This window comes from Fukomys damarensis, unplaced genomic scaffold (genome assembly GCF_012274545.1).
Source record: "Fukomys damarensis isolate Sample0158 unplaced genomic scaffold, DMR_v1.0_HiC HiC_scaffold_9, whole genome shotgun sequence".
Lineage (NCBI taxonomy): Eukaryota > Metazoa > Chordata > Mammalia > Rodentia > Bathyergidae > Fukomys > Fukomys damarensis.
This window is the reverse complement of record NW_022900921.1, coordinates 42,258,108-42,284,231: the sequence shown is the minus strand read 5'-3', so window position 1 is coordinate 42,284,231 and position 26,124 is coordinate 42,258,108. Positions and strand designations below refer to the sequence as shown.

Here is a 26,124-nt window from a genome sequence, read left to right as displayed (position 1 = left end):
TTTTTTTTTTTTTTTTTTTTTGATATTGGGGGAGGGATGGGACCTTGGGCTTGCAAGGCAGGCAGCAGAACCACTGAGCTAAATTCCTTGCCCATCTCTTAAAATAAAAAGGGCTGGGATGTAGCTCAGTGGTAGAGCACTTCTCTAGCTTGCTCAAGGCCCTGGAGTCAATCCCTACTACTACAAACAAAAAAATAAACAAACAAGAATACCAGAAATACAGAGATAGTTTAGCTTTTTTTTTTCCAAACTCGGGCCCCTGTGCTTGCGAGGCAGGTGGCAGAACCACTGAGCTAAATGCTGGGCCCCAGTTTACCTCATCTTAATACACCTCCAGTTCCCTTCCAGCCGTGCAGTGCTCACACCAGTGTTTCAGGGGTAGCAGGTTTCCTCTTCCCTTTCCTTCCTGTCCTCCTTCTTTCTTTCTTTTCCTTCCTTCCTTCCTCCCTCCCTCCCCCCTTCCTTCCTTCCTTTTCTTCCTGCTCTCCTTTCTTTTCAAATAGATCTTTCTACATTGCCTAGACTGGCTTGCAGCTCCTGTCTAAAGAGATCCCTTTGCCTCATCTTCCTAAGTGCCAGGATTATAGGCTTGTATTGCTGTGCTCACCTAGTGTGCCTGTATTTTGACTCTGACCCATCACATGAGGTCAAATATGTTATTCTCCGTTGTCAGTGTTCAGAAAGTTGCAGATTTTGGAATATGTCAGATTTTGGATTTTTGGGCTGGGGCACTTGAGCCAAGTATGTCAAACAGGGGTGTGTGCTGGGGGGCTAGGGTCATGGCTCTGAGCCTTCACTGGGATGGTCCCCTTCTGAGAAGAAAGTTTGTGCACCTGCTCCCCATCTCCTGGGGTCACACCCACCCCTTTCATTGCTTGGTTCTCTCTGGCCTCTCTACTCAGCCCTAAGGGTCCCTGTCTGCAAGGCTGTCCTCAGGGACTTCTGGGGCTTGGGCCAAGTGGCTGAGCAGCTATCTGAGGAGGACCAGGCCGGCTCTGAGGTTCTGAAGGAGCAGAAGAGAAGGATCACACTGGCCCAGAGGGTTAGCCCATCCCTGGTATCCCCCGAGGCAAGTGCTAGGACCCACACTGAGCTTCTTGAAAGTAGGCAGTGACATTTGTTCCCGAGGATGACCCAGGACAGGCACTCGAGGGTGGGTTTTTTTGCCTGAGCTGCTTATTTTCAGGACTGTGCTCCATGACAGGAAAATGGCTCCTAATCTGCCCAGAAGGGACCAAAGCAGCAGATGACACACAGAGACTTAGTGGTTTCGGGAAGCATTGTCAGCAGCCTCTGAACACCCCAGGTAATGTCGGAGGCACTGCTGGGAAGACACTGGGAGGCCACAGCATGCATGCGGAGTGAAGAGGGAGCTAATGATGTGGGACACGCTCCCCAGTCATGGACACCATGGCCAGCTTGGTGACTTGGGGAACTGGCCACAGACCCAGCCTTACATCTTTCCTGCATCCTCCTATGTGAGCACATCCCCCAGTCCATGAGGGGCTCACAAGCAGCAGGGGCAGAACATTTCTGGCTCGGGGTCTCAGAACCCAACAATTTCCTTCACACTTCCTAAGGTTTTTCTGGAGCACAAATCCAGTAACTACTCTTGCTCTGCTCTCCTGAGATCATGTTTGCAATGGTGTTAATATTTTAAAAAGAAATCTCAGTCTCTCCAAGGGGAGTCTTCTTAAGGTGGCAATGGTCTTGGAGGTTAATTTGCTCCAGCTTTGAAGGGTGAGTGGATTCCAGTGCCTTGGGAGGTGGGGCTTTTTGCAGCCAGGTGCACAGTACCAGGTGTGTGTGGCCCATTCGGGCTGCCAGGAGCTCAGCAGGGCTGAGGATGCCTGGTGGAGGCCAAGCAGGACCAGGGGAGGCAGCCAGGGAGAAATGTGGTCTCTGAGTCCCCTGTCCCGGAAAAGATGGAGAAGCCAAATGGGGTTGGGGGTAGAGATGGGAGTTCCTCCTGTTCTGTGTACTCCTTAGATGTCACACAGGAGAAGTGACTTGTGTGTTCTCTAGACAGAGAATGAAGGACTGTGGTGTATATTCTCAATGACTGTACCAAGGGAAGCTCCTCTGTGGAACTACACACCCTTTAAGGGCCAGCATCACTAGGCAGTCATAAACAGTTGTTTGAACCTTTTTGTGGGGGCTGAGTCTGGCACCTGGGGCTCAGGGGCAGATGGAGCCTGGCCCCCACCTGCCAGGACTTCTGCCTCACAGTCTGCTGTGGTATGGATGTTGTTTATCTTGCAGAGGCTCACATGCTGGAGCTTGGTCCTCAGTGCAGCCATCCTGAAAGGTGGACCTTTATACAGTGGGGCCTGTGGGAGGTGAATGGGTTCTTAGGGGCTGGGCCCCCTTCAAAGAGATTAATGCTGGTCTCATGGAGTGAATGAGTTCTTGTGAGAATGAGTAGTTAAACAACAGCAGGATGACCCCATTCCCAGTCTCTGGCTTCCTGTCTCCCTGAGTGGTCTCTTCCTAGATCCCATCTGCCATGTTGTCATATAACCAAGAGGGTCCTCATCAAAGGTGGAATTCATGGGGCAGCTTGATCTTGGACTTTCAGCCTTCAAAACTACGAGTTAAATGAAACTCTTTTCTCTGTAAATACTTTGCCTTAGGCATTTTGAAGTAGCAATGGAGAATGGATTAAGACACAGGCCACACAAGGGAAACTTTCTTTAATGCAGTAGAGTTACCTTACTACATGAGAAGGCTGGGCACCGGCTACTGATCGTGGTAGAGGTGCTCGTGTTAAACCTTGGAATTCCCCAGGTGGCCAAGAGCAGATACCATTCCAGGGAGGGAATATTCCCATTTATGCAAAGGCACAGAGGCCTGCAAAGAGTATGGTATGGGGAGATGACTACAAGTAGTTTAGTGTGGTTAGTGTGCCCTGGAGAGTTGGTTGGGCTGGGTCAGGTCAACAAGAGGCTGAGTGAGGATACAAAGGGGTGGGTGGAGAATCTGAAGGTTTTGCAAGTGAGGAGAATTACTCTGCTCAGTCCTTGTGGAGAGTGCTTGGGTGAAGGCAAGATGAGATTGAAGGGGGAGCTCCTGACCTGCAACAGAACTGAGAAGTACCTGAAAGTTGGGATCACTACAGCTCAGAGCTGATGGGGTCCTTGTGGTGAGGAGAAGAAGCCAGAGATGACCAGAAGTTAACCGGTGGATAGAAAGATAAATTGAGGCAAGAAAACTTGAAATGGGATCAGTTATATGAGGAACCATGGCCTTGGTTTAGATGTGCTGGTTTGAGAGTGTGTGCAGAAATATCCAGTGAATGATTGGAGATAATACAGTCCCCCGCCCATGTGCTGAATACCCAATGGGTGTTCTAACTCTCATACCACACTGGTCTTAGGATGAGGAGATGACAAGTCATCTTCCCAGAGGCATAAAACTAAGAGACAGTGGGCCTAGATATGTACTAAATCTTAGTTTGCAGTGCCCCTTCCATTGTAGGTATCCACTATTGTTACTTGAAGAAAGGGCAGCCATTACAACATCTGGGTTCTTCCAGAAAGATCCATTGCAGGTCCCACTCTCCAGGCCTGTGCTCTTGAGGCAAGAGCCCTGGAGAACAGTCTGGGGTGGAAAAGGAGATATGGGGTCCTTAGTGTAAACAGTCATGGAGGCAATGGTGTGTGTGAAATCAGGCAGGGAGAAATCCAGACAGCCATGGCAAACCTCAAGAGGAGTGGGTTAGGGGAGGAAGGAGAGAATGACAGTGTCAAATACAAACTGAAGAACAAGCACAGTCCAGATGGGCAGAGCTCACTGGCTTCTGCATGAGAGAGGTGCTGAGCAAGTTCTGTGGAAAGTCTTCTTGCAAAGTGGCAAGGGTAAAGGCTGACGCCTAGGGCTCAGTGTGAATGGGAGTCAGGCAAATCCACCCATCAGTACAGAGACTGGCGGAAAGGAGGAAAGAGGTGCTGGACCGCTATGGAGCCAGGAGGTTTCATGTTTAGGAGTATGTGTGCACGGTGGGGAGGAGTCCCAGTGTTTATGTGGATGAAGGCCTCAGTGGAGAGGAACTATGGAGAGATAATAGAATCCAGATAGATGAGAGAGTGTGAACTGGGGCAGCAACATGGGCCAGACCCTAGTGGCTAGCTCAGCCTTGGACAAGAAGGAAGACACAATGCTTTGACATCATGGAGAAAGACAAAGAGTCTCACAAGCCAAAAGGTGTGGACACGAAGTGGAGAGAGCAGATGCCTGAAGGTCTCTGTAAGGAAGCTAGAGGCCAGGCCACTGAGATGATAGAGGTTGGTCCCTGAAGATAACCCATAAACTAAGCAAAATTGGAAGGTATTTCCTGGATCCTTTCCCACAACCCTTGCTTAAAATTTGCATTTATCTTTCTTTATATGCTTTTTTAAAAATGCTATATCTAAGGTCAGAGCTCTAGGACTCCAACCTGGATGCCCTTTTTGGCCCATGGGTTTGGGTTTGGCTTGTTCTTAGGCCTTAAGTTTTTTTCTACTTACTTTGTATGAACCCACCTTGACAGCTCTTAGCAATCCTACTGCTGCAGGTGAAAATTTATTCTTCCCACTGTGGCTCCTGAAAATCACTGACCACCCTCACCCACACATTCAGCTGGCCACTTGCAAGCCATGGCCAGCACCTCACTTCCAGCTTTCAACACAGGAAGGGTAGTGGGGGGTAACTGCAACCGAATTGGAAGGCCTGGAACCCTTAGACATAAAGGAGAACAACTGCTTCTTATTCACGACAGTAGTAAATGCTTTTCTGAAGGGCCAGTAAATAACATTGAATTTGAGATTAGGACCAGGCAGAGGGGCACACAGCAGGCAAAAGGTATGCCCATCAGAGAGAAAATAATCACAAAATGACATTTCAGTAGGCAGTCAACTACCTTGGCTTTTCTCTACCAATATTTAGAGATCTTGGATCACAACTCAGAAACAGGCTAACGGTTCAAAGAGATGTTAGCATTCTGGGGGTAAAAGTTGGGTGCACTTACACTTTGGGATCCTCCTTAATTGGGGGTGACTTTATATGAGAGCAAGAGATAGCATATTTGTTTTGGCTGATCTTTATAAGTGCACTTCGAGGGCAAAATTCCTGTAATAAAACCAAAAGAGTTCACTCAATTTAAATCAGAAATCTTTGTACTCTAGCTGAAGCCATTATAATAAGTACTAGTTATTATCCTATTTAGGGTGACACTTTGAAGAGCAGGCTAAACTCGGGGTCTTGCTGGATAATTATTTGTTGAATGAAAATCACTGTGAGCCTTATCTGTCATTACTTTAAATTCCAGATGAGTTGCCAAGTTTACCCACATGCACATTCACACATCATGCACACAGGCTTGCAATACAATGCACACATGCTTTCATGTAAGCACCCCTCCCTATCTTTATTTAGCCTTGGTCATCCCTCTCCTAGGGGATGTGCTGGTTCAAGACCACCTTTTGCTAAATGCCTGGCAGGTCTCCAGAATCCCCATTAGAACTATCTCCAGTGTCCTTCCCCTGCTTGAGCCAGTCTGGCCTCCAGGGACCCCTTGCCCTGTGGGTCAACTCCTAAGTTCCTCCCTGGGCTCCGAATCTCTTCCACAGGGATCCTGGGCCAACTACCTCACCACTCCCTGCACCCTGGGGCGTCCCTGGGGACACCTCTTTGGATGCCCCTGGTTTGTAGCTACTGCCAGAGCAGTGCCACATGCCAGGGACACTTCCTCCTGCTCCATCCTTTCTTCCCGCTGCATGTCCCTAAGGGGCATTCCCTGGGCTGGTGGGAGATAGTTTCCTCATGAACATGGGGCACTAACAGTCCCCACCTCACAGTGTGCTGAGGTTTCAATCAGAACTTGGATTAGTAATGTGACACATAATAAGGGCTTAATAAAGTCAGCCATGCTATTTTGTGTTTTACACACCTATTTTGCTTGCCAACCAACATGTCAGGTGGTCATCAAGGCAGTGTCATTTTTCATTAGCAACTTTTAAAAAAAAGCCACTGTGATAATCTTCTCTTTGTCAGGGGTTTTATGAGGCCCGGTTCAAAGAAGAATAAGCCAAGGTCCCTGCCTGTAAGGGTTGGGGAATCAGAGAGGAAGCCAGTGTGGGAAGAAGGAGATAAATCAAGAACTCTGATGCATCCAGTGGGAAGTCACAGGCAGGCAAGTCTTTAGGGTGACAGGCATTTCCTGTGGAAAGGAGATGGGAGGAGAGTCCAGGAGGAGGGAAAGTTGGGGGTTTGGAAGGGCCCACTGTGTTCAGGACATCTAGTGCACCAGCAGGCAGAGGCCATGCTGGGGCCAAGCTGTGACCTTCCTTGACTGTGCTAGAAGGGTGTGTGGGAATGTCCAGCAGACAAAAGGCATAATTAGAGTTGCAAAGTGATAGAGAACTTTTCTAAAACAGAAAAACCTACAGAGAAATATACAATAAAAGCAGGGCTTCTTTAACATAAGAGAGAGCAATTCATGAAGAAGAAGGTGACTACTTTTGACCAAATTAAAATTTAATTTCTTGGCCAACAAAGATCTCCAAATTAAAAGACAGATAAAAGACTGGGTAAAGAATATTGGCTGCATATATCACCGAGAATTACTACACAGAAGACACAGAGAACCTCCATAAATCAATGAAAAGACAACTCAGTAGAAAACACAGATGCTTAACAGGTGTCTGTCTAGTGAATGTTAACAAATCCTCCTCACTCACTAGCTATGAGGGGTCAGAAAGGAAAAGTTCAAGAGTGGTGCTACCAACTGTTACATCATCACTACTACTATGACCTAATCCCCATGTGTCCGCCATGCACACCTTTCCCCTATATTTTCTTTAAGCCTCACAATCACTCTGGAAGTTAGAGATGAAGAAAACTGCCAAGGTCAGGCAAGCAATAAAGAACAGGGTGATTATTCAGTGGATCCCATGCAGGTCTTTTTTAACTGCACAGCTGTGGTCTTTCCACCCCTCATCATCATCAACCCCTGCTAGCCCCGAAGGTGTTTCCTAAGCAGGGATGGGACAGGGAACCAGGTGGTAGCACTCCTGACAGAGGGAGCATAGGAGCAGGAAGGCTCATGGGGGAAGGTGCACCCTGCTTTTGCCCCCTGACTCTGAGATGCCTGTGGGTCATCAGGAGGCAGCTGCCCAGGAGGACCCAGCTGGAAATGCAGGGTTGTACCTCAGCTCTTCCTTGCCTGGCACAGATGAGGTCCAAGGATGGAGACAGACTATGTGGTGGTAGAGAAGGACAATGCTGGGAAGGGCCTGGGAGATGCTCATATCCGCAGGGCTTGCACAGGAGCCCAGGGCAGGAGTGAGAGGAGTGGAGTGTGAGAGAGAGTGGTACCCTAAGGACCCGGAGCAAGCCTGCCCTGCTGTCCAATGCAAAGCACAACTTGGCCAAGAGCACAAGAACACTGCCTGACACAAGAGGAAGAGGCAACGATGGTATGTGTGGGCGCAGAGCCTGTAGGGCTGAATCCAAGACCCCAGCGGTGGATGGGCAGGGAGAAAGTAGACACAGCTGGAGAAATCATTCTGGTGGTGCCAGAAAAGAGTTAGGCACTGGCCAGGGGACAGCCACTTTCTGCCTAGTGGAAAAGTCCTTTCTAAATGAAGTCTACTTACTCTCCGGTTGTTACACTTCAGGACTGTGTAGAATTTTTCTGAGCCCACACTTGGATTTGGAAGGGCTATGACAATGGCAGGGACATAGAAGTCAAATCCTTCGGGTGTTGCAATTTTGGCAAACACATAGTCTCCAACCTGTAGAGGGGAATATATTTCATAGCAGGTATTTCACTTATAGACCCCAATGACAATGTTTCTAAAAATTGGTTTCAAAGCAACCCCAGGAAAATACTGATGCTAAAATCCAAATATATATTTTTTTTCTCAGTTAAGAAAGAATTCTAGAATTCCTTGGAATTCACCTGGAATTTTGTTTGGGGAAGCCCCATTTTGGAAGACTCTGACAACTGAGAAGGTCCAGGGGACAGCTGGTAGCTGGTGAAGGTCTGGAAGGCAATCCTACAAAGACTAGTCAAAGGAACTGATCTGGGGGAGCTTGACATAAAGAGATTTGAACAGTGTCTTTATGTATCAAAAGGACCATCACCCAGACACAGGAGCAACACCTGGGACGCATGGGCCAAAGGTGCAGAGGTAACTTGGAGCAGGAAGAGAAGCTTATAAAGGGACCAGTAAAGAGTGCAGGCATCTGTCAGCTGTCCCAGGAAAGGTACATGGAGGTGTGCTGTGGGTCTGACCAGGGAATGAGAAACAGACCACCAGGGCTACCTCTGGTGATTCCTCCTCTGCGCCTCTTCCTGAATCTGCAAGGCCATCTCTCTACTCCCAGACACAGTATAGCTTCAGAGAACTTATGAGCTGTGAACTTACAAGGGGAGATGCACACGTAGGATAACTGCACCGTGGCCCCAGGGCTGAGGGCAGCTCGATAACTCCCATGTTAAGGAGAGTGCTACCTCTGTCCTTGTTATTACTATAATGTAATGTAATCATTTGCAGTCGAACCTTCAAGAGCACCAGTAGCTACAGCAACTGCCTCCTCCCACTGTTTCCCGCCTTGCAGAGTGACAAGTACCACAAGGCACTGCCGTTGTGAGCAGCATACATAAGAGGGAGTTGGCAGATCACAGTCATGCCACATGATGGGTCCCAGAAGCAGTGGTCACTGCAGTTTTTGCCCAAATACAAGTGCCCTGCAGGAACCCATCTGGGTTCAGCAAAGGGCCTCATGGTCTTGCCATTCTGTTAGTCAAAACCTGTGGATGATGCAAAGAAGCTCATAGTAGATTGTGGAGCAAGTACCTGCAGCAGCGGGCAAGGCATGGCGCCCCCAACAGGCGTGATGAAGGAGGTGGGCACAACCTTGGTGTCCCCGTACCTGAAGCTCACCAATGCATGGGTGTGGCTCAAACACTTCTTCACAACCCCTGGAAGGAATCAAAGACAACAAACTACAGAGACAGCGATGGGTGTCCCCTTTAGTTTTTTCCATCTGCGGTCTCTAGGGAGTTGCAACACTGCCTCGGAAGTCAGTGCCCTTGGGAGGTCCCTGGGGAGTCATGTTGGGGACCATTTGATGCAAAGAAACCAAGACCCTCTTCGGAGACACTTCCTCCCATTGGATGTCCTTGCTTATTTAACCCATTTCCATCTACAGAGATAGAAAATGGGCACTGTTAAATTGTGAAAGTAGAGAGAAGATATGAACTCAGACAAATCTAAAGTTAACTTGGTTGAACACATGCTATGATTTTTCCTAAACTGTACAACCAAACAGGTAAAAGATTTCCTGTCTTCGTCCATTGGGTTGATTTTTGCCTCTGACTTGCTGGTGAGAGTTCTGAGCAGCTTTGAATGTGAGAACAGCTCCCTCCACCCCCAGGAGAACATAGGCCTTGCTTGCATCTCAGGAGCTGTCAGTGGGATGCCAGAAAAGCTCTCTGCAGGAAATGAGCAAGGCGCTCATAGCATCACATTTAATCTGCACAAGAATCCTAAAATGGCTTTTATTGTTGTAAATACCATTTCGAAAGTGAGAGAAACTGAGACACGGAAAAAACTGAGTGACTCCAGTTCAGTAGCTAGTAGAGGACAGAGGCAAAATTCAAGTAAGTGAAAGTATAAAGGTTTCTGACCCGGTATGTTACACCCAAGGAGCGAGTATTCAGTCTCCCCGTGCCCTTTCTCATCATAATTTGTTCCCATGGCAGAGGGCATAAATCACCATGAATTTCCTGACTAAAATGCTTCTTGTCTCTGAGCAACAGAAGAAAAAGATTCATTTCCAAGGCGATGACCTAATAAGGTTTTGAAAGGTATATTCCTCCTTGACTGCCAGCACCCAGATGAGCCAGGCTGTCACCTGTCACTTCCATTCAGGTCGTTTCTTCACCTGGATGATCCACACTGACCTTGCAGCAGTGTTGGCCCCTTGGAAATCCTGGAAATCTGTGATCTGGGATGTCCTAGCAAAAGCCAGCCGCCAGCTCTGCTCCAGTATAGATTTGGACTCCAGCAATGGAAGCCCAGGTCCAGGAATGCTTAGGATTCTGCACAACAGTTCCAGAAAGGAGTCACCAATGAATGTTGTGTCTGTGCCCAATGTGATTCTTTTTGGCCTTCTTTTTCACAAGAGGGAAAGTAGCAACTCAGAGTGACCAGGTTCATGAATGGGGGCAGGTGGATGTCATTAAGCCTTTGATGGAATGTCACCTGAGTTATATTAACTCAGGCAGGGTCAGGACCAAGAATACAAAGCTGAGTCTAATCTAACCCAAATTGAGCAGTAGGCTGTAAAATAACTGGCCTTTCTCTTAAATAGTGTTCACACCGTGAAAGGTGATAGTGAGGGCTAGATAATGATCCTAGATTAAAGAGGATGAAAGAGACATGTTAACTAAAGGTAACAGATGACTCTGGATGGGGACTTGTTTGGAGGCTCTAGCAAGGGAGCAACAGCCACTTGTATACCCTTGGCTGAGGAAATGGGCCTCCTCTATGGGGGTGGTCGTCTTCTTTAACCATGTGCACAGCTTTGGGAGGGGCGCCAGCTCGATCAGCTGAAATCAACCCTGGCAATCAGTAGGGTGACAGGTGTTGCAGCCAGATTGCCCTCATATTCTGAATTGGGACCTCTACTAAAGGAATGCTATAAAGGCCATTATTGGGGCAATTAACAAAATCAAAATATATAGATTAAATTACTATAATAATGTTAAATTTCCTGAATTTTATAACTTTATTGTGATTATATTTAAAAAATCCTTGTCCTTGAAAAATACACACTGACATATTTTAGAGGCAGAAGGGCATAATAAATGCTATCTAATCTCCAACAGGTCAGAAAAAATAATGTGCGTATATGTATGTGTGAAGGGAAGGGAGGGACAGAGAGACAGACAGATAGACATAGACTAAAATAAAATATGTGATAAAACACGATGAAATGTTAAAAATTGCTAAATCTGGGTAAAGAGTGCACAGGCATTTTCTGTATTGTTATTATAACTTTTGTAGGTTTGAGACTTTTAAAAAATAAAAAGTAAGTCCATGAAGGTGAAATTGAAATTTTCAGTTAAAGATTAGTTGACTTTGGGGCAAGGAAAGGGCACAAAAACGAAGTACATCCAGCTGCTCTGTGCACTGTCATTTAACTTGGCAGAGTCAGGGTTTACTATTAATCAGTTGCTGATCAAAATTACTGGTTATATGACTACATGTCAATGTTTGTTTCCCTAACCTGACTTTTTCAGTTTACACAGCTGCAAATTAAAGATTCTCACTTAGCAGATCCCATGCAGCTCTCAGGTGTACATGCTCTTGGTTTCATTGCTGGTACAGTCTCAGGTATTGCACACGATGTGGGATTCGTCCTGCCTCTGCTCTCTCCAGCAGCAGGTCTTTCACATCTTCATCACACAGAGTCTAGCCAAGCTTTACTTCCCTGGGGATCCTGGCCCGACATAAGCCCCAAGCTGTAAGCCAGAATCCTTTTGGAGTTCAGTCCTTTGTGGCATTTCCGTTTGAACACCAAAATGTGCTTTGGATCCCTCTCCAAGGCTCAAATTCAGAAAGTCAAGTATCTGAAGCAGAAGTGGCTCCTATAATCACCTCTCAGCAAATCAAAGCAGTCCTGCTCCTGTGAGAAGAGTTTTGTGCCTCAGCCCATGTCCTCATCTCAAATGCTTCTTGGATCCATTTTTACGCCTATCCAGGCAAGTTCCCAGTCGCAAATGTGATATTTACCAAATATGATATTTATATTGTATAAGATGTCTTCGTTGTAGGTTTTACATAGGGATGGCTGGAAACTAAACATTCTGCTGAAGTATTTTTTCCAATTTAAAATGATTATTTAATGAATTTTGTCTATTTTTAATGATTAATAGAAGATGCCTACATGAGTTCAGCTCCATTTCTGCAGTTCAGTCATTACCCAGGGTTTCTCTGGGATTTCTCCCAGGTTCTTCTATACTTCCAGACCCTCCCATGATTTCAGTGACTACTTCTGTGTTGCTCTCTCCAGATTTCCTCTGCAGACTCAAGACACTCATCTCTGGTGGCTTCTCTGACATTGGCCTCTCATAGGCACCTACAATTCCTCCCATCCCAGTACATCCTATGTCTCTATCCATATTCCCATCTCTTATGGGCACCATTATCTACCTGCTGGCCCAAGCCAGGGACCAGGGTGACAGGCTCCTCCACTTCATGTTACCCTGCAATGGGAGGGATGTTTTAGATTTCATGTGTTGACTGTGTTTCTTCTTGCTTTAAATGTGGCTTCCCAATGCCTTGAGAGGAAAGTTCAAACTTAATGGAATCCTTTCTGAACGGCTTCATATTTACATCTGAGCGACTTTATTAGTTTTGCATCCTTTAGGTTCCAGCTGGGGTCTATTTTACATCTCCAGACATTTTACACACCTGCAGCTCTTCACACACATTTTCCCCACTATCCACAAAGCCACTTCCATACCTGAGGAATGGTGCCCACCTACCCTCCAGAATCACATCCCTCCAGAAGCCTTGGTGAAGCACTCTGGTTCCATGGTCCTGGCTTCTTGCTCCTCCTCTAACATGCCATGCACACTCCAGCCTCAGACCTCCCCACTAGAACTCTGTTCCCCTAAATACTTTCATGATGTGCCTCTCTTCTTTAAGTCCTTGTTCATATGTCACCCTCCTCAGGCACTCTTCACTAACCACCGTAGTTGGATCACAACCAAATATACTCTCAACCACCCCTATGGCTTGACTTTTGTCATTGGCACTGGATGGGAAACGTTATGTATTTTTATTGTCTGTCTGCTTGCTTGCCTCTCTCCTTTAGTAAGATGTAACCTCCAAGAAGATAAGAATTCATGCACTTACTATATTAGACTGGCACTTTCAGGAGATTACATAATAGAACATATTAGGTGTATAATAAAAATTTGTTTACTAGGCAAATTTGTTTACTAGCCAGGCATGAAATGTCAGTATTCTAGGGAAAGCACAGGTTGAAACTTCTAGTCCCTAGCTCTAAATTATATAACAATGGAGTCTCAAAAAATAGAAGAAATCTACCTGGAAAATAAAAGCCATTTTCATCACATCTTGCAATAACTTTCTGGCCTTTGAGGTGATCTACTTTTTTTGATTTGATTTTCCTTATTGGGCTTCCTTGAGATTTCTGCTGCTGAAAAAGACAAACAGTAATAATGAATGAGAAAAAGTCAATGTGGGTAGGGAAAAATCATAGGCAACAGGTACCCTGGGATTCTTTCCTGAGGTTAGATTATTGAAGAATCACAGAGCCTACATAGACTATGACACTTACTTTGGAATACTTTCTGTCCTAGGTTAATTAAAAATTACCCTTTGGGTAGGGTAATTCATTCTCTCCACAGTTTTTGTACTTATCTCAAAATGAAAGGAAAATTAGATAATTAACTAAAGGGAAAATAAAGAAAAATTATATATACAAGTAGAATCCTTGAAATTCTATGACAGCCTCAAAGCTGGAGAGCAAACACTAATTCAGAACCATAACCTGTGCTGCTGCCTTCCTAGAATTATGAGAACCAAATGAGTCCTGCAATGGAGAAGTTGGTAATTAGCTAGAGAGAGAGAGAGAGGAGCATGGACAAGCAGTGTTTTTCAGAAATATGATGTCCCACCTCATCTCTTCAGGACAAAGGAAAACACTTTTAATCATGTCTGTCTGGATTTTAAATGTCCCCGCAAACTCAAAACTCAGGCTAAAGGAGTAGCTTCCCTCCAATGGGTTTTTGATAGGATCATGAGGGTTCTAACTTCATCAAGTGGATTAATCCACTGATAAGATAATATTTTAATGGCATATTGGTAGGTGACAGAAACAGAAGGTAGGGCCTAGGAGGTAGCCCTTTTCATCACATCTTACAATAACTCTCTGGGTCAGGGGCATTACCTTGGGGACTACGTCTGGTCCTTAACCCCTTTCTCTCTGGCTTTTTGGTGCTCTTTCTGCTTCCTGGCCACCAAGAAGTGAGCACTTTTCCTCTGCCACACCCTGCTATCATGATGTTTCTGCCTTAACACAGGCCTAAAAGCAATGGAGTCAGCTAACCATGGACCGAAATCTCGGGAACTGTAAGTGAAAATAAACATTCCCTCTGTTTTTCCTGGATATTTTGTCACAATGATAGAACGCTGACTAATACACAATCTTACAAAGAAGAAGGAAGCCCGTGGGCTGAGATTGGTGAGTGACTGGATTATGCTTGTTTCTTCTAAGGGTTGGGGCAACAGTGTTACTAGAAGGCAGTGAGCAGTGCTTTCACAGTTCTGAGAAAATAACTTTCAACGTAAATTCTAAACCTCAGCAAACTGTCAATTAAAGGACAAAATCAAAACATGTCTAGTCATATCCTTAAGTAAAACTTTTTCCCTCCCATTCATCCTATCTTAGGAAATTATTTGAAAGTGGACCCCAGCAACATGAAAGATTAAAACCAGGAAGTGAAACACATACAATGTACAAAGCAGTAAAATTTATCCCAAGGGGAGAGAGAAGAGAAATCTCAAGATGACAGCTATGTGCAGGTCACAGACCATAGGTGGTCTCCAGAGAAAAAAGAGGATCTAGAAATCTTGAATATATACATGCACATATAAAATCATGCATATAAAATGAATGACTTAAACATAAGCTAAATTGAGACAAATTTTAAGTACTGAGGGAGAAAAGATAAACCATTTTTCTTGTTATTATTAATTTTCTTTAATTGACATATCACATAAGACCTTCAAGATGACCATTTACTCCTAAATTATAATTTGTTCCAATTATAATCATGTAAATATTGTTTTGTAGTTTTCTTTCTTTCTTTTTTTTTTTTTTTTTGTACCGGGGATTGAACTCAGGTCCTTGCGCTTGCAAGGCAGGCAGCAGAACACTGAGCTAAATCCTTGGCTGTTTTGTAGTTTTCTAAAAAAATTTAAATGTTTACAGTGAACCTTTGGAAGGAGCACAGCACTAATAAAGGTGGTCTAATGTGGGATTGAAAGGAAGAAAAGCTTTGGAATATTGATCTCCATGATGTCAGGGGTTATTAAATCTGATAAACCTAGAAATACAGGTAGGTATATTAAAGAAAATATTACAACTGTAACTAATGGAACAAATAATATAAATATCCAATATGGGATTAAGAGAAGCAGGATCTGATAAGAGTAAGACTATTCCTTTTCTTCATGTAGTAGAATAAAATAGTTTAAATATGATAATCATGAGACAGAGGAATAACAGTTTGAACAGAGAACTATAGACAAATATTTCATAGAATCTGGTTTTGAGATTAGCACTGGGGTAGCAGAGAAATGATACTATTAGAGTGAGTTTTTAAATGTTATTTAGGTTGTTATCATATGAAAGTACAATGATAAAAATTACAGTGGACCTTGACTTATAAACAATTCATTTCTGAGGGCTGGTTGTAACTCAAATTTGTCAATTAAAGGCTCAGGTTCCTCTACACAGCCTTCAAAGTCTCTCTCCTATATACAGGCTGATCTCAGTGTCCTTAGAGAGGCATTGGCTCAGGATTTCTCAATTAACCCCACACAGGAAAGGATGCTATAATATTCCTTCCAGAACTCTTTAAGAATTAAATCTGTATCTGAGACCATCTGGAGGCATAAGCAGCTAGCTAGCATTCAGGTCACAACTCAAGACTTTGGTCATAAGTTAAAACTAAAATTCCAGTCATAACCCAACATGTTCTATGTCAGGCCATTTGTAACTCAAGGATCTACTGAAAAGTTAAGGTGGAAATCTCAGGAAATACCTGGAGGTAAGGATGCATTTATTCTTTCTATGAATGAACAAAATTCTAAATTCACCCACTGTTAAGGCTTGGATCTAGATGTCCCCTCAAAGCTTCATGTTCTCATACATGAAGCTTTTCAGAGCTAGCTGGATCTAGGTTGTGTGATACTTAGATTAAGAGTGTGTGGTACTAAATTAGGACACTGATTGGAATTAGCATATTTCTGAGTGGTATCATCCCAGAAAAGGCCAGTATCCTGCATGGGATAAAAAGGAAAGGGAGGCTTGCTGCTTTTTCTTGCTGCTTTTGCTTGCTGCTTTGCTGTTTTCTGCTTGCCACACCATGAACTGTTTCTCCTCTGTTATGCCACCCTGCCTTGGAGCCAGCCAATGATGGACTAAAACCTCTACAAACTATGAGTTGAAATAAACCTTTCCTCCTTTAACTTATGAGTCTTTTAACTCAGCAATGAGAAAACTAAAACACCCACAAATTGCACATGTGCAGAAAAGACTTAAAGCAACATGGCAAAGGCTTCAGAAATTGAACTACAATTTACATAATTTCACACATCCCAGCCTACTAGATTATAATACCCTGAATGACTAAAGCACAGGAATAATATGGCCTTTTAAAACTGAACTGACATGGGAACCCTAAAGTTTACCAAGTATGGTGAAAACAAAAAAATTTTTCCTGGAAGCTTAAATCTAGAATCTCAAAACATAATATTCAAAATGCCCATTATCTAATAAAAAATACAACATAAGTAAAAGCAAGAAAATATGACCAATTCTCAAAGGCAATTAATAGATTTTAATATTGATATTCAAAATAGTAATTATAACCATAGTTCATGAGGTAAATGCAAATGCTCTTGAAATGAATGGTCAGCCAGTATTTTCCAGCAGAAAAACAGAAACTATAACATTGTCAATTTTAGAGGTAAATATATAATATCTGGACAAATATAATATCTATTAAATAGCAGAACAGGTACAACACAGATAAAAGGTAGTGTACATGAAGACAAATCAATAGAACATATTCTATTTGAAGAAAACAGAGGAAAAAAGATTTAAGAAAAAGAACAATGTCTTTTTTGTTTCTAGATAACCCTTTGAAAGCCCAGATCAGTTATAACCTTTCTTCAAAGACTCACCTCCAAGAAATTTCAGAAAAAACAACACTTTGAAAAGACAGCTTTATTATTTCTAAATGGCACTATGTGAATAAAAGCTGTAGTGAATGTCTTGACTATGAATACTACACAAAGAAACCAGGAATGTTACTTTGATTTATAAAGTTCAACTCTAAAGTTCTATTTTCTATGCCTGGACAGTGATTATTAAAAGAAAGGCTCAATTCCTGTTAATTTCTTCCCTTAAAATTAATTCCCCAAAGCCTTTATTCTATCATTCAGAATAGTCATTATTTCTAAGTCCCAAACAATTTGAGAATCAATGCTATTGCAAAGTATATTACAAACAAACTGCTATAAAGGAAATAATATAGACTTATATGAACTGAGTTGTAGGTAAAAATCTATTTAAGGAATCCAATAAGCAAATAACACATGAATAGGGAAAGAAGTCAAGAATTCAAAGCAACATCAAACCAATAATGTGTTTATCATATTTTTTACCCAGTGTCTCCTGGCCTGATCTTAAGGCACCCCAAAAGGCCAGAAGTTAGCATTGGGGTGCAGACAGAACACTCTAAAAGAAGCCCCTACTTTTTAATTTAAGGAATAGGATAAAGAATTTCTAACAGAGAGAATTAAAAATTTTCCTTCTTTTTTTCTTCATACCTTAGTCACCAAGGAATCCTGTGACAGTGGCGGTAATGTTGACAACATGAGAAGCGAGGACCCAGCATTCCAAAGGAGGGAGATCTTGTTTTGAGTCTCAGCACAGAGTCCCAAGAAAGTGAAATCAACTGTATCATTTGCCCTGACTCTTTCCCCCTTTGTCCCCAGATGCAAGCACAGTAAGTAGAAGCATGTAACTGAGCTCAGTTAAAAACTAGCAAACAAAAACAGACTGTTGGCTGAAGAACTATGAAGAGGAGCCTTTGGGAACCAGAAACTACTGGGAAGGTCACTTATATTAGAAAAGGAAAGGTGAAGTATCATCTCAATAACAATACAAGGATATCTCAAGAAAAGGAAACTACAGATCTAGATACTTCATGAATCCACATGAAAATGTCAGCCAATAAATCCAGCAACATATAAGAAAGATTGTACATAATGGCCAGTAGAATTTGTTCTAGGAAGGCAAAGCTGGTTTACTATGCATATTAATAGAATAAATAATATTAATAATTTAAGGCACCATCTTAATAGAATAAGGGATAAAACTATATGATAATTTCAAAGAATGGAGAAAGAGAATTTGCCAAAATGCCATTTCATCTCTCAACAAACCAGGAATAGAAGGAAAAATTTTCAACTTGATGAAAGGCGTCTATGAAAAGCCTACAGCAGATCTAATATTTAACAAAGAAAGTCTGGATGGTTTTCCCTTACGATCAGAAATAAAGCAAGGCATTCTTGTTACTTCTGTTAACACTGTATGGCAAGAAAAAAAGTCCTCTCAGACTGAAAAGGAATCAGTGAAACTATCTTTATTCATAAATGAAAATATCTAAATGTGGAAAATCCTAGGGAATCCACCCAAAAATTACTTGAATCAAAGGTACCATGTTACCAGATAAATATATAAAAGTTGGTTTTGCTCTGTACTATTAATGAACAATCTGAATAGTAACATAAAAATTTGTGTTTGTAATAGCATTAAAACAAATATAATATTTGGGAATAAAGGTAGCAAATTAAATGGAAGACATACACTGAAAACTGAAAAACATCATGAAAAATCAAAGATCTCATAAGTAGAGTGAAATACTATGTTCATGGATTAGAAGACTTGATATTATTAAGATAGACATTTTTCCCAGACTGGTCTATAAATTCCACATAATTCAGGTCAAAATCCCAGCAAGTTTTTTTCTGTATCTCTTCCCCAGCCCAAAACTGAGATCACCTTAAAATTTACATATAAATACAGAGGACCCAGGCAATCCAAAACAATTTTGAAAAAGAAGAGATTTAAGATATTATATGGGCATTTATGTATAAAATATACAGAAAAGGCTACTTTATAGACAGATATTTATTAGTGGTCACAGAGATCTGACAGGCGAGATCAGAGACTGAGAATGGGTGTGAGAAATCTTTTAGGATGAAGATAATATTCTAAAACTGGATTGTGGAGGTGGGTGGCAACTCTGTCAGTCGTATTAAAGATCACATAATTGAAATAGGTGAATTTTTGGTATGTGAATTATGCTTCTACAAATCTGGTGTTTTTTTTAAAGGTAAAAATAGGTGTCCATTTCTTTCTGGTTTGTTTTGCATAACTGTTCATAGTATTGTGCAGAAACTGGGCTGAATGAGGAACGAACACAGAAGTTTCTGAGTTTATACTGAGCCACATCCCAGCCTTGAATCTAAAGACACAAAAGAGAAACCAAAGCAGTTTTCCTTGCAAATTGCTATGCTGCAGAAATAGGAAGGGGGTTTCCTTTCTAAATTTCTCATTTTTATTTTGCCATTAACTTATTATTTGGTTTCTTAATGAAATTCATTCTCTGTAATCATCCCTCAGTTCTCTCATCATGGATCATCAGAAGTCCCTCTTTTGTGTGATACAGAGCCCAGTAAGAAGTGTTTTCAAGGGCATTCTGATGGTACCTTTTTGAGTGCCATGCCTGTGTTACTATGTCTTGTATTTGCAGTGTTATCGTTACATTATAAATAAAGTATTCAGTGCATACTTTATGAGTTCATAAAGGAAGACTTAAGGAAGTCTCTTATTTATGGGGCAACTGACTATAAAAATTTAAATAACTTCAGGCAGCGTGAACACCCTTTGCTCCTGGGTCATTACTCATCTTCAGTCCAGTTTGGGTTTTGGTAATAACTGGGCTCGTTTCCATGGTACCCCGGTGTGACAGTTCTGTTGTGGCCATCTATCACCGGGATCTGTTTGGAGATGCTTTGGGGGGTCATTAAAAGAAGTAGAAATATGGTTTATTTCCTCAGAGATAAACATTTAGATACTGGTCCTCAGAAGTGAAGAATTGGTAAGCTAAGGGCTGAAGGTCTCTTCAAGGACTCATGGGATATTCTCAAGGCTTCAGGCCGAAATATATAGCCCCAGAAGCCATGGAAAAAAATGTGTGACAAATGCTGCTCTTTTGTTTATAATTTCCCATTTGGCCAAGTTTTTCCATGGGCCCCTCCCTTCCCTAGAATGTGTGCTTTTGCTGAGGCAATCAGTGCATCCAAGAGAATGGCCTAGGGTCACTGATAGATGCTGAATGCTACCTGCTTATCCTGGGCTTTCACAGAGGAAAATCCCAAGCCCTCCTCCCCATAGGAGACTCAGGATGATGTACACAGGCTGGCAATGATCTCAGAGGGAGAATCATGGAGTGCTGCTGATCTTGCTGTGTGACTTGGGGCTATGTCTCCTAGCTTTCCTATACTTTGGCTTCTATGTACATGCACAGAATGAGAGGACACACTGATCTCTTTAACAGTTTTCATTCCATCCACCCAAATCTGCACTGCTGGAAATGTCAGGATGTGTGTATACAAAGACAGGGACACAAGTGTGCTGCTCTTGTTTGCAATTTCCACAACATCAGAAGAATGCACTACCCAGAAGAGTAGCACAAATTTCTCTTCCTCCTCCTCCAAAGCGATACCCACACCATCATTTACTGAGGATCAGATTAATGTCTGGCTGAGTTAGGAGTGCCGCACCCATCTCTCGTGAGAAAACTCCGAGACCTATTAGGGCTGGAATAATCCGCCCCCTCGGGTGTGTAGAGCTCTGACCTTAGACAGACAAACTGTTCCTCTAAAAAACCTCTAAAGTCCTGACTCCATTCGCCTCAACCCCTAAAGCACACAGTCCAAAAACTAACATGTGGCCAATAACGATGTGCCAAATATCCCGACTCCACCCTGGTTCCACCCCTGCCCTACCCTATCCAATAGCGATCCAATAGCACCATCCTGGCTCCACCCCCGCCTTACCCTATAGAAGTCTGTACATTAACTCAATAAAACGGAAGCGTTCCAGAAACCTCCCCTGAGTCTGGGTGGTGATTCTGCACCTTGCCCTCCCAGTCCGGGCCCCTTAACCTGTTCTGCCAGCGGGCTTGCGGACGAAAACAACAATTTACTACAGTTGACAACTCAGTAAAAGGCTCCATGTTTTTTGTTTGTTTGTTTGTTTTTTGTTTTAGTTTTAGTTTTGGTGCCGGGAATTGAATTTAGGACCTTACCATGAGCTAAATCCCTGGCCCTCCATGTATTCTAATAATTGAAAGAATGTAGGATACAGAACATGCCAAGTTAAATCAGCCATTGCCTGAAACCTCACCTTTATGTAAAGTTAACTTAAACAGCCCCTTTGCTTCCTGCCACCAATGTTCTGTCAAAGACCAAGTGGCCAGAGGGGTGCTATTGGTCAGTGGGGCCACAAGATAGTCTAAAATAATCTCTTAGTCTCCAGACAAATAACCTGTTATTCCAAAATCAGGCCCACATTGATTCCAGAAAGGTATTTTCCTCACTTAGATTTCATCTGTATGATAAGTTGCTTATTATAATCTATGCTTAGATACATTAACATTCTTCTAAAAATTCTAAATTAATGCAATCACATGATTCATTTAACTTTATCTCTGGATTTTGAATATTGATTTTCTCAGTGTTCTGGCTAGAAGCCCACTAATAAGAATGCTTTTTACATTTTTGTAATGGGTTAGAGGTACAAATTTGTGAAGTAAGTTGCCAAAAATAATCAGATCCCCTACCACCACTAAGTAAAGGGTAGCAATGCAGAGTGTCCTGGCACTCGTTTTAACACCGAAAATGTCTTTCTAAATGGCAAAAAGTATCACCGCCCTACAAATCATTCACACACCTCTGAGTTCCCCCAAAGGACAAGGACAAAAACAGAGGATTTTGAGCCAGTCACTCACATTTACTGTGTTTTGCTTCCAACTGTGCTTACTATTGGCAAAATTCATTTCTGGTTGATTTCACAGCATGTAGTTTTATGGAAAGAGCCATTTGCCATGGCCTCTGTAATGATGCCTTTGTATCTCATAGCATCTTCAATTCAGCTACAGCACCAAAGCAGCATAGCTGAAGCAAAACAAGCCTATTGAGCTCACAGAATCACAACAGTTGGTCCCACAGAAACAGAACATGAGGTTCCCAGGGGAGAGAGACATCTGATCAGGGCAGTGAGACTCATCATCCTACTAGCCGGAATATGGACAGCCTCGTTCCAGAAAGATGATGTTCAGCTGCTGTGGAAACTTGCCAAGACTTTAAAGCCAACGCACATCCTCCAGAGCCATTGCTTTCCTGTCAGAGTTCACTGTCATACCAAACAGCAGCAATTACAAATAAACCAGTAGGTTTAAGCAAGAGAGCCATGAAAAATGAATCAGGGCGGCCTAACAAGGGGAATGAGAAATGTTCATGCTAAAACAAGCTGACCCATTGGATCTCCACGCTTAAGCACAGGAGATAGAGAGAAGCCAGCTCCCGCAGGGTGGGCAGGTGCATATTAACTCTTGCAGGAGAGATGCTGCCCACTGGGTAACTGGATTTAGCCAGGTCTATGCAATCCAGAGACCCCAACTCACTTCTTTGCCAGATTCAGTCACCAGGTGATAGACGGCAAGGTCCCCCAGTTATGCCACTATCTTCACTAAATGCTTATGCTGTTGGGTCTTCAAGATCAGGCTCTTGGGTTTTCACTGGTGGAGACAGAGAAGTCACTGAATGTTGGATGCTTTAAAATTTCTCACCAAAGAATAGGAGATTGATCTTTTGCAAAAGGGAATGGGATCAAGAGACAGAGGGAGAGAGAGAGGAGGAAGAGGGAAGGGATGAAAAGAACTAAGCTGTATCGTGACCATGTCCCATCTCCCACTGGTGAATGTGATCATTACACACTGTGAGCATGTCTTAATAAAAATAAGAAGTTTTAAAAATCTCATTTAATGAACACCATGCTCCAACACTGGGTACAGAACACACTTTTACAACTTAACAACTAGACTTTGGCTCAAAAATTGTTTTAAAAAACTACTACTCAGTGTTTTTTCCCTGCCCCAAATCTTTGAACTCCACCACACACAGTCCCCAAACTGTCTCAGCAGCTCTAACATGCTTCTCTGCGCAGGATTTTTCTTTATGGCCTAGTAAAGTCTACAACTGCCGTAATTAATGTAATGTATACATGTAGGGTCTGGTATGTTTTGACTTTTTTCTTCTCTCTAGGATCCCCAATTATGTGCAAACTGTCTCTGTGAGTGATTCAACTTCCTTGGTGATCACTACAAGGGCAGGTTGTAGCATTTTTTGCTTTGTAACAGAAGGCAAGTATTATGCCAAAGAAATGAAGGTCTAAGAGGAATTTCCAAGGAAGAAGTAAAGTCCCCTTACAAGTTTTCCACAAGGACAGATCAACTCAGTGCTGGGGCTCAACAGCTGGCCACACTCTCCATGAGTCCCAGGCTTAAGAAAGGTCGCTACCCTGCTCCTTGCAGTAGTCTTGGGCACATAGCCTCACTTTAAAAACCAGAGGGAGGAGGGCAAGTCTTGTGTGGAGTTATTTCTTTTCCTACCTCTTCTGGGAAGTGTAGCTTTAGAAAAGTGTGAGAAACACAGGGCCCCACATTCCCTGTGGGACTCCCCACAGAGGCTGTTTTCTGAGTTGATCCCAGCCCCCCACTCCCCACCCCCAGTTGTCTGGTCTCTTAAGCTCATCCCACTGAGTGGTGCTCCTGAGTGATGGCTCCTGAAGATGTGCAGGATTTAGCTGAACCTCGGAAGATACCCAAATGTCCATTAATAGATGAATGGATAAAGCAAATATGGTAATTGTACACAATGGAGCACTACTCTGCCATAAAGAAGGATACATTTGAGTCCTTTGGAGAAAAATGGATGCACCTTGAAATCATAATTTTAAGTGAAATAAATCAGCCACACAAGCTTAGGTCACATAACCCAAAATATAAACAAATTAATGAGCAAGATAAAAGACAGATAATAGGAAACCAGGAGACAGATCTTTTGCAAATGGGAAGGGGATCAAGCGATGGGAGGGGGAGAGGGAAGTGGATGTGAAAAGAATTAAGGTATGTTAGGCACATATACCAGCTCCCCATGAGAAGTGTAATCATGATGTACTGCAAGCACATACTCATAAAAATAAATTTAAAAAAAAGATGTGGAGGAACCAACACAAAGTAGGAGGCAGCCCTTCCACCCCTCCTGATGCCCTCAAAGGGCTGGGCTGCAGAGGAAGCTTCCACTTAGAATGAAAGATCTCCAATCAAATGCTAATAGCAACTTGGAGGGCTTTTATGAAAAGATGAATATCCTCTGATTGCTCTTTTAGAGAAAAACCAAAGAGAGAAAAAGTCAAAATGTCTTAAATAGTTAATGCTGAAAGTTAGGAAGCTCTGGGGATCTGTAATTGGGGTGTCACTGACACACTCTCTCCCGTGACTCCACAGATGAATAGAAGCCACACACTGTTGCCCCTTATACGTCCTTGCCTGATGTGTGGACCACCACCAGCTTTGTATCTCACTGCATTTATTTTTTTTCACTGCATTTTAATACCTCACACAAGACTGGTGCACAAGTAAACTCTGGTCTTTTAAGAAACTTCTCAAAACATCTACACTGTGGGCTAGTTGTTCTGCTTTTACTCACCATGCCCACTGAATCCATTCTCTGCCTTCCCTGCCCTGTGCCCCCATGGCTGCCCTCAACTTCTATAACCCCTATTTTTTTAGCTGGCTGGCTTCCAGTTGGGGGCTAGCTGGCTTTTAGGTGGAGGCAGACAATGTGAGGCACTGGCAGAGATCAAAAGGCAAGAGGAGGAGAAAGACCAGGGGACTGATTTCTTGCCCCTTGCTGCTCTTGTCTCTAGGGTTTCCTCAGCCCCTGCTGGCTGTCTCCCCTCTCCCTCACAGGGCTATTTCCTTCCACTCCCTCAACAACTTCACGTCACTGCAGTTTCTCTGGGTGTCTCAATATCCTATCCTGTTACTGCCTTAGACCTGCTTTCACCTGTGAGTGGTCCCTTCATTAAGTTTCTCTACTTGGGGTGACTGACCGGGTTCTGTTTTCTGCCTGGGCCCTCCTGATAAGCCTCCCACACTCAGTTCTGTTCCTCCAGACCCTGAGGGTAGTGACTGTGCCCAAATCCAATTAGGGTACCTGGGCAGAATTTGGGCTTGAGAACAAAGGCAAGAGTAGAACAAAGGAGAGCACTCAGGTCTGCCCAGCTGGAGTCTCCAGGGAGGGTTTAGCTAGGCTTTAGAAAACCTGGCTGTGACTTTTGTCATCTCGAGGATTCTTGGGGCTGGTACTCTCTTTTCCACTCCTGAAATACAGGATATTAGGATTTTCAGACGATACAGTCTGTTCTTCCTCCCTTCCTTTAATTTATTCCAGCGACTGGTACACTGGATTTAAGGGACTCCCCTTAAATCTGCTGCTGACTGTGGCACAGATGTGAGACTGGCTACATGATTTTTTTTGGTATCCTCTCAGATCCTTCCCTCATTCCCTGAGATATCAGCTTCATTCTGGCCATGCAGCTTGCTACCAACCTTAGGGGCCCATCTGGGATCCCTTTTCATATAACTCACCACTGTGGTGCTGTCTGGGGGTAGCTGACCTGAACGTGCCCTTGACAATCTTTCTGGGATAGCAAAGTCATCAATGCCCAACTCAGGCCCATGAACCTGCCTGTCCACATACAAGGAGGTCTCACTCTGTGGAAGAATAGTCAGTCACTGGGGGATTTGTCTTCCCATCAGACCCAGATAACAGCAGAACAGACTGGAGATTTTACTCTTGGAATTAGAAAGACTGACCTGTGGGGCATAATGTGATATCTCCTTCCTCTTAAAGAGGGGATCAGGAAAACTATAAAAGAATGGGCTACAATGCAAGAATGGTAATTGATCCATTTGCTGTTTGGGAATGAAGATAACAACTGTATATATTATGACTTTACATAACTCAAAGAAATCTTCCTCTAAGCCTCCTCATACATTGTCCTGCGTGCATATCAAAGTCACAACCAACACAATGTTTCCAGTCTAAATGGCCTCTCTGCTCGTCATTCTCCCAGTTCCACCTCACCCAGCCTCACCACAACCCTCCCTGT

The 26,124-nt window shown here is 43.2% G+C and overlaps 1 protein-coding gene across 2 annotated transcripts in view; it reads right to left on the bottom strand.

Moving 5' to 3' along the window:
• The window catches only part of Vwa3b (von Willebrand factor A domain containing 3B), a 201,657-nt gene that overhangs the window by 4,636 nt on the left and 170,897 nt on the right, over nucleotides 1-26,124 (bottom strand). For both annotated transcript variants that reach the window (XR_004516439.1, XM_033761713.1), the window contains exons 23-26: nucleotides 13,107-13,218; nucleotides 8,841-8,965; nucleotides 7,635-7,772; nucleotides 5,006-5,106 (exon numbers count right to left, since the gene is read on the bottom strand). Coding sequence is in view for 1 of the 2 variants with exons in the window: in XM_033761713.1 (XP_033617604.1) it covers nucleotides 5,006-5,106; nucleotides 7,635-7,772; nucleotides 8,841-8,965; nucleotides 13,107-13,218 (476 nt within the window). In the remaining variant the exon portion in view is untranslated. The remainder of the gene's footprint in view (nucleotides 1-5,005; nucleotides 5,107-7,634; nucleotides 7,773-8,840; nucleotides 8,966-13,106; nucleotides 13,219-26,124) is intronic.